At 38.6% G+C, this 13954-nt stretch overlaps 1 protein-coding gene across 2 annotated transcripts in view; it reads right to left on the minus strand.

Annotated features, from left to right (window-relative positions):
- The window catches only part of LOC110970692 (ras-associating and dilute domain-containing protein-like), a 37206-nt gene extending 23945 nt beyond the window's left edge, over nucleotides 1–13261 (minus strand). Inside the window, exons 1-5 of one of the 2 annotated variants that reach the window (XM_051939865.1) lie at nucleotides 12652–13261; nucleotides 10288–10490; nucleotides 8426–8600; nucleotides 6353–6585; nucleotides 4950–5395 (exon numbers count right to left, since the gene is read on the minus strand). In XM_051939865.1, coding sequence (XP_051795825.1) covers nucleotides 4950–5395; nucleotides 6353–6585; nucleotides 8426–8600; nucleotides 10288–10490; nucleotides 12652–12779 — 1185 coding nt within the window. In that variant the 5' untranslated portion in view covers nucleotides 12780–13261. Of the gene's footprint in view, nucleotides 1–4949; nucleotides 5396–6352; nucleotides 6586–8425; nucleotides 8601–10287; nucleotides 10491–12177; nucleotides 12291–12651 lie in introns of those variants that run through there. The other variant, XM_051939866.1, reaches the window with a different exon arrangement.
- Between the last annotated feature and the right edge of the window lie 693 nt (nucleotides 13262–13954).

A 13954-nucleotide genomic window follows, 5' to 3' on the forward strand; every position in this document is an offset into this window, starting at 1 on the left:
TACAAAAAAGATGTGTAATTGTATACAATTCTGTGAGAAAATGACACAACTGCTAACTAAATTTGTTACTTCAGCAAGAATTTTTCTTATGGGTTTATGGTCTCAGTCACAAGCTTCTAGCCTCTGCAAAAACAGAATGATGTTTACTTTATAAATATTGGTAAAATACACATTAAAGTAGGGCATATTTTAAGGTGGGGCTACCTTAAATTGAAAGGTCATTAATGTATTGCTGTGTGTAATGTCCTTGAATTCTCAGTCACATCTACCCCTCGTTCATTACATCTGATTTCAACAGAAGAAAGATGGCCAAATTCCAAACTCAAAGCTTCAAAATGGTGGTCCACAATTAACGGGTTACATCAATATTGCTGAATCCATCTTTTACGTACAGTCTGTACTATTTATACATCAGTAAATGCAGAGAAACGTTGGCATTCATTTGGAGTCATGTTTCCCGCCACTAATTGCTAACTTTTTAAAAACAGTTTGCCACTGTGTATGGAAAAGATGGCAGTGAGAGTGAATCAGAAAATTAAAGTTGCAGGCTTTAAAATCAAAACAAGAAGCTTCAAGATGCTACAACAGACTGTAGTTGAGGGGGACTGCAGAATCAAGAAAGAATTCTTGGTGGGTTTGTCACTATTGGTGACACTGATTACATAAAACATTACCATTTGATGCACTGGTTATACAAATTCACAGGGAAAAAATATTATAGATTTTATGACAGCTATACAATTGAATTTTTGGTGTCACTATTTTACTGCATGTAATAATCAACATTTTAATGGATGCAAACCTGCATAATGATTGCTTTTCTTTTTTTTTTTACTTTTGATGCTTCAGTTAATTTTAAATGCAGTACATACCGGGCTTTGCAAAAGTTCTGTTACACGGTTTCATGATCTTTAGAGACGTTTACATGTCGGAGTGAAAAATCCCATTAAATAAACTGAAAGTTCTACCTTATAGGCAGGTGTCCTTAATACAATTTTTTTTCTCCGGTGAAGTTGTATCAAGATGGAAGTCAAAAGAGTTGAGATATCTGCTCTCCTTCATGCTGGCCACAACAAGTCTGACAGAGCCAAGCAGCTGAACATCAGCCGGATGACCGTCCACAGAGTCACGGAGAGGCTCAAGAATGGTGAAGATCTTTCAGTGATCTTTCAAGAATGGTGAAGACCTGAAAGATCTTCACCATTCTTTAGCCTCTCCGCAACTCTGTGGACGGTCATCCGGCTGATGTTCAGCACAAAGGAGAGCAGATATCTCAACTCTTTTGACTTCCATCCTTATACAACTTCACCAGAGAAAAAAATTTGTATTAAGGACACCTGCCTATAAGGTAGAACTTTCAATTTATTTAATGGAATTTTTCACTCCGACATATAAACGTCTCTAAAGATCATGAAACCGAGTGTAACAGAACTTTTGCAAAGCCCGGTATGCTTGTAATAGTTAATATTGCCATCTTGTCAACAGGACATATGTCTAAGTTTTTATGATTTTTGTTAAGGATTTACAGAAAGCAGGAACTTTGATTTTTAATTTAGTGCTGACATTTATTGCTTCCACCATCGACCCTGTAACAACAGACTCTCACAATGAAAGCTTGGTTGTCTGATTATGTGGGTCTGTTAGAATTACAGTCTTGATCCGAGAATAATTAGACAAACAATGTTTCATTAAACCCAGCGAGTGGCACAATGTGCAGGGATTATTATGTTTGACATTCCCCTTGTGATGCCTGTTTTCCAACCAGAGAGATTTAACCAGCTGAATGAATACACAAACCTCTAAACCTTGTTCATAATAGTATTTTGGGATCTTTTGGGAAAACAGTTATGACGCAGAGTCATAATCACCACAGTGTGAGAGAATTACTGTGTGTGTGTGTGTGTGTGTGTGTGTGTGTGTGTGTGTGTGTGTGTGTGTGTGTGTGTGTGTGTGTGTGTGTGTGTGCACCTGCGTGTATGTGGCAGTTGTCCACTGTTAAAAAACAGTAGTAATCAGCCAGGAAGCAGTGCCAGGGCTGTCGTTTTCTGTTTCCTGATCACTGTTTTGACACACAATTTTTCTACGTACAGTTCACTGACCTTACACATAGTGATCTCTCCTCTTTACACTGAAAAAACATACTGGTTTTTCTGTGTATTTTACTGCTAAGTAAAGGGCATAACCCTGTATTTACTTACTGAACTTTAAGTTTTGATCGTAATCCAATGCACATGGGAACATGTGCATTAGATTACATAAGCTAAAATCAGCCTGCATGCACTCAAATGTGTGAGGGAGCTGCTATGTCAAGGAGGTAGAATTTACCGTTAGCGATCCCTGTCCCATTTGTTAGCTGTCTGTTATCGCATGCCACATTGGCCTTTCATATAGATAACAATGGCAGTTACCATTGAAATACAGGGTGATGTTTAACGCAAAGGGTTCTTGTGTCAGACAAAGATGAACAATGTAACCATCGATTGTCAGTTTTGCAAGCAGACATGACAACTGTAGAAGTTAGCCAGCCAGCTAATATGGCTGACTAATTACGATGCCTATGGACATATTTACCGTTGCTTCATAGTTATAGCCAGAAGTACTGATTTACCAGTGACTGGACCTTCCGTATATAGGTGTCTTTTTACTACAATCACTGAGATACATTCACTACACTCAGAGGATCTCCATTTCACTCATAAATAGAAGCTTTCATTTGTCATTGTGTAAATCCAACGAAAATGTCTTTATTCTATTATGTATTATTTATTTACATTACCGTTAGAAAATTTGGGGTCACTCGGACAATTTCATGTTTTCCATGAAAACTCACACCTGCTAACATAACTGTACAAGAATTTTTCTAATCATCAATTAGCATTTCAACACCATTACCTAACACAATGTAGCATTAGAACACAGGAGTGATGGTTGCTGGAAATGTTCCTCTGTACAGGGTGACCCAAAAGTTTGGAAACAAAGTTTAACTGCAGTGTCTGTTTGAGTTGGGGGTGCATGAATTCACTCTTATTTTACCCATTTTTGTTATAGCATAATAAAATAACTTAAAAGCATAGTATTTGCCGAGTGCAATAACTCAGAAGAAAATTAATAGAACCATAAGGTCCAGGTATGCTGGAGCATAACTTCAAAGTGCAGGCCATCAGTGTCAGATTCAAAATTCTTGATGGTAAAGTATCTGACAGTTTAAATTTCTTTAAACATCCAAAAGTACTATGAGGCAACATTTACTGGCAAGTTTGAGGAACCTTCACAAGCATGAATGAAGATGCATTCAAGAAGATACCAGTGTAACCAGGTGGTGGAAACATTCACAACTTTGTATAAGAAACAAACATGAACATGTCTAAATATGTTTGTTTTACACTAATCTGTTACTCTTCTGAATATATCTGTGGTACTGATTTATTGAAACAACATTATATTATTTGGATTATAGACTTTTCATTTGTTTCCAAACTTTTGGGTCACCTTGTAGATATTCCATTAAAAATCATCCGTTTCCAGCTAGAACAGTCATTTACCACATCAATAATGTCTAAACTGGATCTCTGATTAATTTAACATTATCTTCATTGAAAAAACTGCTTTTCGTTCAAAAATAAGGAGTGACCCCAAACTTTTGAACATTAGTGTGCATATTATTTATTGTGTGACTACTAGCATCAACTGGCTGCATCTGTGTTTAGTTATATCACTCATCTTAAAGAGGATGAATACTTCATTCAATATTATTTGATTACTTATTATACGTTTTATTTATTTTTTAAAATAAATTTACATTTCTTTGTTGGAATCTGTTTTCACTTTGACATGAAAGAGTCTTTTTTGTAATTTAAAAAAGATAAATTAAACTGACCATGATTCAATGTTGAAAAACAGAAAGTGGAACTTCTTAAGAGGTGAATACTTTTATAGACACTGTTCACTCCTGAGTTTTAAATGTCACGTCTTGTTGACTTTGTGTGTGTACCTGGGAAAGACTGGTAATTGCAGGTTTAAGTACAGTTTTGAGGTTTCCTATTTATACTATGTGACCAGTGATTTTCCTACAAAAAATAAATAAATAAAAAATTAAAAGAACTCCCTGCAATATTCTGGCAATAATGAGAAGTTTACCACTACTGGCAAACATGTTCACCAGTGGTTTGATTCCACAGTTTGCTAGTAGTGTTTAACTTTAGTAACCTTAAAAACATTGCCATTTGTGGAGAAATGTCAGTTTATGTGTGCCATAAATTCTGGCATTAATGGTTTCTGTCAGAGCTGTAGTTAACATTCGGCAATGTGCAAGGTCATAATTTTATAGGCAAATTAGATTTGTGGAAAACTTGCAGTAGATTTTTGACTAACTTTGTGGAAATCTCATGATAGGTTGCTAGAATGTTTACTGTGTGTTTATTTGTATAGAGCTAATGGATTAGACTGTTTGACATACATTTTCCACACATTGGTATTGCAACATGCTGTATGATAATATAAAACATTTTTTAAGGTAGCAGATATGTAGTTGGTGAATGAAGATTTGCAAGCAATGCTAAGTTACAGCTGTACATTATGAGCAAGACATGCTAGCGGTTGCAGCATACAGTAGAAGAAATGAGGCACATAACCACAATATCCATGGTTTGATTTCCATTTCCACACTCTCCACAATCTCTGCTGGCTGTCAAATGAGGAGAAATCACCAAAAAATAAGCAGATAAATGCACCATTAATTCATTCCATTGTATCTATTATTGTGTATTTAGTTTTTACCTATTAAAGGCACTACCTCCCCAATTAAACCCTTTTAATGCACATTTCTCTCCTAATAGGGCCCCACACTGTAACGTGTGGAGAAAGTCAAAGCTGGACAGGTCTAACCTGCCTTGCTGCTGCTGCTTAACTATGCTGGGACAGTTGTCTTTCAGGTCAGACTGTGTGTTTACCTGTGTGAGGCTCCAGCCCTGCAGCAGCAGCAGGTAGGGACAGTCGTGAGGAGGGTGAATGGAGTACTGTGTGGTGTTATCGTCACTGCTCTCCGTCTCCTCTCTCTCCGACTCCTCTCCTTCACGCTCGCCCCTCGGCCTCGACAGACAGAGGGTCTCTGTTTTGGCCCGTGAACCACTGTCCCCCTCAGATGGAGCTGCCAGGCTGTGAATGTGATTCTGTTCTAAATCTGCTTTGGGGCACTGCTCTGAAGCATGATTCAGGCTCTCGCATCGACCCTTGACACATGTAGTATGATCCGTGTCCTGTTTGCTCTCAGTATCTAAGAGGTCCATCTCACTTTTGCTCCTCGACAGTTTCTGAGTGCGACCCAGAGTCCTGTCTATGAGGGTGGAGGTCACTCTGGAGCGGCTCTTCTGCAGCTTACGAGCCTGGGCGTTGATGCCTAACAGAGTGATGAATAAACAAATTAGAGAGCTGGAAATGGTGTTAAAACTACACGCAAATTGAACTGCTATATAAATACATTAAGCACAGGGCTAATGGAACGTGGTGATAGAGTGACACCCATTTTTTTCCCTCTGAAGCAAGGTGAGGTGCACATTTGTACATGCTGTGTTTATGCCAGAGTCAACACAGAGAAGTCCCATACAGGAAACAGACCTCAGTGGAAAGAAAGACAGAGCTCATGGAAATTTAAAAAAAAAAATAACAGCTCACCCCCGCAGCAGGCATCCACAAGCTGACACTGATAGAAGGCTATCACAAGCTGCACCATTCATAAAGCAGAACACATAACAAGACACACTCCTACACCACAACCCCAGCTGTGTCAACCACAGCTGTGTCTTCAGTAGAAATGATAGAGAAAGGTCCACCCTGCACCTTTACAGCACCATGCAGTGTCAAAATTTGTGCAAAGTTCTGGTAATTTTTCTGTCACATTGTGCTTTGTCGGAATGACTGGATCAGATGTTTTGCAGAGTGAAACATTTATAGCTGCTAACAGTAAAACATTAAAGGGTGTGTCACTGGTACAAGTTTAATTAGATCACAGTGTGTCTGCAACATTAATCAAATTTACAGTTTTAAAGAACATTTTAACGGGAGTAAGAATGAAACAGAAGTCCAAATTTGTGACAGAAATTGAAAAGGAAGAATAAAAGAAATAGTAGACCTATTAAAATATAGTTTGGTCTGTGTGGCTTGGCTGATTTTCACTGGAAAAACAGAGTGCCAGCAAACCACATTTTTACTGTGAGAACTCTAAAACTGCATATAATACTGACAATGCTTCATTTAATGGTGAAGACTCATAGCTCAGGACAGGCAGACACCCTGATGCAGGATGTGGTGTGCTGGGAAGCAATCACTCCCTAAAGCACAAAAGGCTGAAGCCTACCAGCAGTGATGGTGTCCTTCTCTTTGGATGTCTTCTCCTCCACAGAACTTCTCTTCTGGATTTCAAACCGTCTTGCCAAACCCTCTCTGGGTTTCCATAGTGACTGCAAGAGGAGGGGCTTCTCGTTGTCACCGACAACTCTGAACCCTTCTGTTCTCCACTGCAGATTTCCAATGGAGCCAATGGTGTCACAGAGAACATAGGACTCAGCCTCTTCCTTACCCAAGCCATATCTAGATCACACAGTTCACACAAAAGTAATTGTTAATGGAAATTACTGTGTACAAAGAATGATCCAATTACTGGAAAGTTAAAGTCAGAAACCTAGTTAATGTCAGCAAACGTTCTCGTAGGCTCAGTCGGCCATTATCACCTCCTCTAATGGTGATGAAACCATGATTTAGCATTTAAAAGTCAAAATACTTTCACCCAGGAGAATTGTGTGATCAGGGACCACAATTCCCATTTTATTTTTTAACCTAAGTCTTGTTTTGACTTTCCCCCATCACTTCCTGTTTTTCACTCAGTGTTTGGTTTAATCACTGAAATTACTTGGATAAGTTTTGATAGGATACTTGGTTTCTGTTCATGTCACTACATGTACCAGTTGTTATAAAGCTCCATTTTGTCCAGTGCAGGTAAAATCTCAGTCAGTTCATTGAAGTTGTCATGGTTACTTTCCATTTCTCAATGATCAGAATGGATGATATTGTACCTGCTGAGTCTATTAGAAAGTGGAGGAGGTCCTTACTGGCTCATGTGTGTTGCCATTTAATGGGCTGATCCAAATCAGGTGCTACCTAAAGGCACCACAGCAGCTAAGTATAACAGGCATATGGGCCCTTTTAATAATTGGTATATACCTGTTAGGAAATAGCTGATATTTACCCAAAATAATGCTACCATTCATTGTGAATAGTGTTTTTTGTCTGTTTAATGAATGTAAGTACAATATTTACTCTACTTTCAGCTCTGTTTTGGTCTCCACCTGTAGCACCTTGGAAATATCTGTCTTTTTATATACTGAAAGAAATGAAATGTTGTGTTCACCAGCTAGTTGCGAACCTTGTCTGTCTGCTGTTTGGTGCAGAGCAGGTATACTGCATAGTAAGTTTTTAAGGCGGATATTATGTTGAGGGAAGTGAACCAAAACAGAAAAGCTGCATGCCAACAAACCAAATTAATGAGCTACAAGAAGCAACATGCTTGAAGTAGGCTTCCAGATAAAGGATAATCCTCTGTGGGCTCCTCACTAAGTGCAACATTTTTCACATTAAAGATAGCAATATGTCCTGTAGTTGATGTAATAATATTGATGAATGCAGCTTTAATGTTGTTTCAGAAGTAAACAAACCCACTTTTGTGTTTCTACAAACTAATAATTGCAAAGTGTATGAATATTTATTTCTACCTGCACGCAGCACACAGATAAAGTTATCAGGAGTCATAAAACTGCCATGTGTTTAGTGCTAAAGCATCACTATATGTATGATGTAGGAATGACACAACTAAATGTTACTGCTACAGTGTAGATTTGTTCACATAAAGTAAAGAATAATGGTTGAGTCTTTCCTCTACAAGCTGAATACCACTTGCATTAATCATTCCATTATGTTTTCGGCTGAAACATAAGCAAAGACTGACAGACACTGACTCTCTGGAGACGCTGCCTCAGAGCTCGTGCCGACATTGGCTGTCTCTCACACAAGTCTGTGGTTTGCTTTAGACCTTTTCAGAATCACTAACTGAACGGTTTGGCACACACACACTGTGAGCACTGTAATGGAATTACAATAAACAGAACAACGGGTCAAATCGACTTTTTTCATCTGAAATATACTAATCAAAACAACATGAACGTGCTAAGCTTCCATCAGCCGCCAAAGCTTCATGCGTAAAAAACTGGTCTGACTGCTTTGATATACAAATGATGTAGCACAGAGGTAGAGTGCAGCAGGGGAAACATGTGGATGGACATAACTCACCCTGAGCAGACACACAAGGACACACATACAAAGTTGACACATATGGCAAGCAGGCAGACACATGTGGCCAGAGAACACATGGTCTCACCGTTCAAGGGCCTCCTTGACGAGCTCTTTTGCGCTAGAGTGTGTGGTGGCCAGAACGCTCTTATAGTGAGCTCCTTCACAGATTTCATTTCCAAAGATCTTGAGGATTCCTGGAGCAGTTATCTGATTGGAAAGCTCCGCTGGGTCGTCCACTATTAGAACATCTGCAGAGATCACTGCAGACATGACGAGACATGGAAAGAAGTTTTAATGTTCGGGTCTCAGTTGTGGCTCATGAGCACTGATGCAAGACAATACTCCCTCATTTGATTGCAAAGGCAATCAGTGGAAGCCCAAACACTGTTTGGCAATGAGTATACAATAAACAAGAGCCTGTACTAACAGGAGATGATGCAAGACATGCACTGATGAATGTAGCATAAACTGGTTCCACAATATCTGTTGAGTAGTACTGCCATTAAAAACCAAGCAATTTAAGAATGTATGTAGGTATTTGTATTTTTAGTTCATCTTGACAATTTTGCAGAGTGAAAGTACAATTTATAGTCAATATTTACTGTACAGTATGCACTAGTCAAACAGGCAATGTCCCCACTATTTAAACGTAACAAAAAATGCAGGCTAGCTTCCAAAAAGGCCATCAGTTGTCTTGATAGTGGTAAACCAGTAAAGTTTTGCACTTTTGTCAAGTTGCACTTTTATAAAGATTAGATGTGAGCAGAGTGGCTGTCTTGTTACTGGAAGGTTGCCGGTTCGATCCCCCAGCCCGTCGAGCTCATGTGGAGGTGTCCCTGAGCAAGACACCTAACCCCTAATTGCTCCTGGTGGGTCGTGGTTAGCGTCTTGCATGGCAGCTTCCGCCATCAGTGTGTGAATGGGTGAATGTGTCGTATCATGTAAAGCGCTATATAAATACAACCATTTACCATTTTAAAGTGGTTAAAAAGAAAATGACACAGGTAGAGATTTCAGGCTTCAAAACTGCTTCATTCTTCAGGTTTCTATAATGCTACCAGTTACATCTTTTAGGCCATTATCCACTGCAGGCTCGAATAAGGGTGGCCCACACTTTTGAGCATGTTCCTATACAGGAGCGGCTCCCATAGAACCTCTTTCAGGACTGTTTTTGCAAGAGAAAATGTAATTACTGCAGGGCAGGTACGACCTGCTGTACAGGTCTTAACTATGCTTGGTTAAACTCAGAGAAGACAAGAAGCACCTTTGTACTGTTCTCCTAATGTCCTCATTGAGTAGCAGCCTTCTCCTCTCTAAAATTGCTATCTTCAATGTAACATTTTCCACATAGGCTAACACAGCAAACCTCCATTGTTTCATTTTCCTAAGTGTTCAAAGAACTGGAGTTACATCCAGTAACTACTATTTGTCTTTGGTTTGGTGCACTCAGACTTTTCCCCCCAAAGTTGACGATGAAACAGGGCTGCACTCTCAGCACCACCCTGTTTAACATCTTTATGAGGAACTGGCAAACCACTAGAACAGTCAGGTATCCCTGGTTAACATCACGGTTGAAGCTGTCAGATCCCACACCACAACGGAAACAGAGAGGCTGGGAGGGCAGACTACAGGGAAGTTCAATCCACTGTGTACCTACACTGAGTTCCTGCTGTGGAAAGATGCCTCTTGTCAGATGTTCGCTGCCTGTTAAAGGCTCATGTCATTCAAATGCTTAGTGATGCAAGATTTCGTGCTTGAAGTGCGAAGAATCAAAGCCCAAGCTTTATCACTTCTTCCAGAGCCACAAACAGCATTAAATTGTTTCCACAGTTGCTTCTGTGACTAGTAAATGATCTTTATGAGTAAAATCAGAGGCTGCTTTAAAGTAAATGATATTTAAATGTCAGGACAGACATGCAGGGAGAAAATAACATCATTGTCACGTACTGCTGGCCTTCCTGGCTTGGACAGACAGTGATGACTTGAGTCCTGCAGTCAACGCCATGGAGCCTGAGCTGGAGGTGGGCCGGTGGAGAAAGACACCTGAGAGGCGGTTGGTATGGCGACGGATGTGGCTCTTGCTGGGCTGTCGGACGGCGACGCCCTCGGCTGACCTGCAGGTGGATAAACTGCCAGTGGATGAGGCTGACCTGGTGAATGAGAGAGAAGATAATGGAACAGGTTCAGTTGAATGACAAACAAAGCAGTAGCATTAGAAAAAGGAGAGCCCAAAAAAATTAATGAAGAAGCAAAACTATGGACCTAATGAGACAAGAACAAAAGAAAGTTTTAGCAGAAAGAATGAAAAATTAGCAAACACTGTATCTTTAAAAAAATAAATGTGTTAAAAAATTGTAAAAATCTGGCAACAAGGGTGCAAGAAAAATATGTTAAAAAGTTGTGGAATACTGCAGTGCTCATAAATTCCCAAAACTGTGAAAATGATGGCAAATACCTGTAAAATAATTGTATTTTAACTGATGAATACGGATAAACAGTGCAATTTTACAGTCATTCAGAAAAGAATGTATGACAATTTGTATTTTTAATTGTTTACAATTTGATGTGAACATTATCTACAGTTTTGTCCTTATTTATTGTTTACAGTCAATGTGAAAATTTATCTTTTTTCTGTGATTTAATTAGATGTTTTCTGTAATTTAATAAACAGGAAAAATATGTAAAATAGCAGTTAAAAAAGCAACCTTATATTCATATTTTTAAATAACAACAAATATCTGTAAACAAGCCTTTTTTTTCCCTTTTTTGTTGATTTGAATGCAGTAAAAATAATGTATGTGATTTTATGGTCAAACATGGAAGCCGAATGAATTACAACTATAAAAATAAAAATTACACTTTTGACTTGTTTTTGTTATGACAAACATCTAAATTTATGTTTTCTCTCTGAGATTTTGCTGATTTTTGTCTGTAATTTACCAGAACATGGAAAATCTGTCAAATTGCAGTAAATTCTGAAAAAAAAAACCTTTTTTAAAACTATGTAGTGAACCCTACTTTTATGTTGCGGGTCAAATTGACCCATTTCAAAGTTTATATAAAATGAAAGTTTTTAAAACTTCTCTTTTTTGGTATGAAACTTCTTCTGCCTGGCTTAATAAGTGTAATCAACATACACAAAGTTCATTTAACATATTTGCAAACCCAACCTGAACAGAAGTCTCATGTTAATTTATCAACTCCATAAAAATAAAAAATCTAAATGTAGAGTAAATAAATAAAAGCAATCTATTTAATGTAAAACTATTGTATTTTTATGTAGATCTTTCCAATGTACATAAAAAAGTTTTAACATGCATTTTTTTAATGAAAAACAAGTGAATTATCCTTTGAACCATGATCTGTGAGAGGTAAAGAATGCCATTGCATTAAACATTGTTAGTTAATAATGAGATATAAACAATGTTTATTGGAATTCTTTATTTTTTTTGCTTTCTGCCATTGTTGGACAATTAAACATGACCTAGGTATTGTTCCTGAGAAACTAACCTAACAGAAGGGTTAAATATACACTGTGAGGCGAGGAGTTTCATATGAATTGTGTCTTCTTAATGTACTTTTTCAAGCACAAATGAGAATTTTAAATTTCATGTTGTATGTGCATAAAGCTCTCTAGACAATCTTATACAGGCCATAAAGTCGGAAAACATAATTCAAAACTGTATACAAATAGCAAGTGATAACACCGACCACTATTCTGTTAAAATAGAAAAAGAAAATATGCTTTAAAAATAGCAGTTCAATCAGAAAATGTGCAGTTATTCCATATATCAGGACTGGCTTAATAAATCGCAAAGTAATGCAGCATATACATACGTGTCTGTCCCCAGCTCTCTGCCCTGGCCTCCTTCACCATGCCTCCCTCAACTCTCCCAGAACACTAATGAAATAATGAAGGTGCTGTTTTGCTCTGACCAAGCTTGTAAGCTTCTTATCACTATGGTTCAAAGGTTCTCTGCAGTTCCGCCAGCGCTTGGATATGAAAGATTTTCAATTTCAGATGAAAGAGTGGAATTGGTGGAAGTTTGTAACAGAGAAGCATTACAAAGATATGGCACATGTGGGATAGTAGTTTGAGTGCAGCATCCAGCTGCGTTTAGAGAATAATGAGATCTACCTCAAGCTATGCTGCCTTCAAATGTGTCATCCTTTTAAAATAAATACAATTTCTGAGTTTTTTTTTGTTTACTGTTCAAATGAAGCACATAAACGCACTCTTACAATACAAGAGTATGCTGCCTTTTATTGATAATAATTCTGAAATAACTTGTGTATTTGGTTGATACTCACTGCTGAGAGCCATCACTAGTCTTCCTTCCCAGCCTGACAAACCGTCTCTTCGGGGAAGCTGCAGGTAAACTCTGAGGTCTTGGTGGAAGAGAGCGCAGCTCCTCAGAGGAGATTTTCATCTGATTCATTCCTGTCTGATCCTGTCGGGTATTCCTGCACAATATAAACGGTTGCAGATTTGATATAAATCAGTGGAGAGGCGTCTTCTTCTCATGTCCCATCGGAGCGCAGCTGGTGATGCTTCATTCCAGAGATGTTCCATCCAGGACAAGCGGCACAAAGTCATTCAGCTGCTGCTTCATTTTACACACAGGCGCTGCAGATGTTTCCAGTCCTCATCCAGCTGTTGGAACTGCTGACTGTAGACGGGCTGCTCAGTCCAACGACGAAGGCTCGAGTTACAAGTTCACCTCGTAGTTTGTAGGACGATGACACATGAGAGGTATAAGATAAATTCTGCTGTCAACATGCCCGAAAACAAACGGATCAAAACACTGGTTGCATTATATGATTTGCTCTTCGCGATGCCAGAGGAAGCAGTTTATTTCAAATTCATAAGAAACCCGCTCTCCAGATGTGCGTCCACAGCGCAAGTGCTTGGAGATGCCAAGAGCGCACACACCCGCCCACCCACAGAAAAAAAAACTTTCAGAATAAAACCGTCACAGAGGAGCATATTCCAGTGTTTTTAAAGCCGGCCACCATTATCCAGGAGGGCTCTTATTGAAGAAGACTCTTGGATAAAAAATATGCTCAACTTTAACGAACATCAGCCTGAGAAACAGGCACAGAAACGAACTGAATGAACCGAGCACTTAAACACTTCTGGCTTCAGGACTCCATCTTCTGGCTGCGCACAGATCACAACTAAGATTACAGAATTTCTTGTAAGCAGTGGTGGAAAATGACAAATGACATCTTCTCAAGCACGGTACCTAGTAGTAAAGTTTTGAAGGACTTAAACGTGAGAGATGTATTTCCACTTTCTGTTACTTTTTACTTCAACTTGAACTCATTTCAGATGGAAATATTCCATTTTCTACTCCACTACATCTATTTGACAGCTTTACCTACATAAAGATTTCACATAATGGGTAATTTAAGCTTTGAACATGCAAAACATTTGTAAAGATTTAGATTCTTTGGAGCAGGATGGTCTGCCTATGAAAGACTATTAAAGATTAAACCAGTGGCTTTTAAACCTTTTGGCTTCTTACTTAACTGAAAACAGGTTTGTGAATCAGAGCTAAGTGTTTTGTTCTTTCCTGTTCCATTAATTGTGTTTTGAGGCCCTAGATTGATC

This window comes from Acanthochromis polyacanthus, chromosome 19 (assembly GCF_021347895.1).
Source record: "Acanthochromis polyacanthus isolate Apoly-LR-REF ecotype Palm Island chromosome 19, KAUST_Apoly_ChrSc, whole genome shotgun sequence".
NCBI lineage: Eukaryota > Metazoa > Chordata > Actinopteri > Pomacentridae > Acanthochromis > Acanthochromis polyacanthus.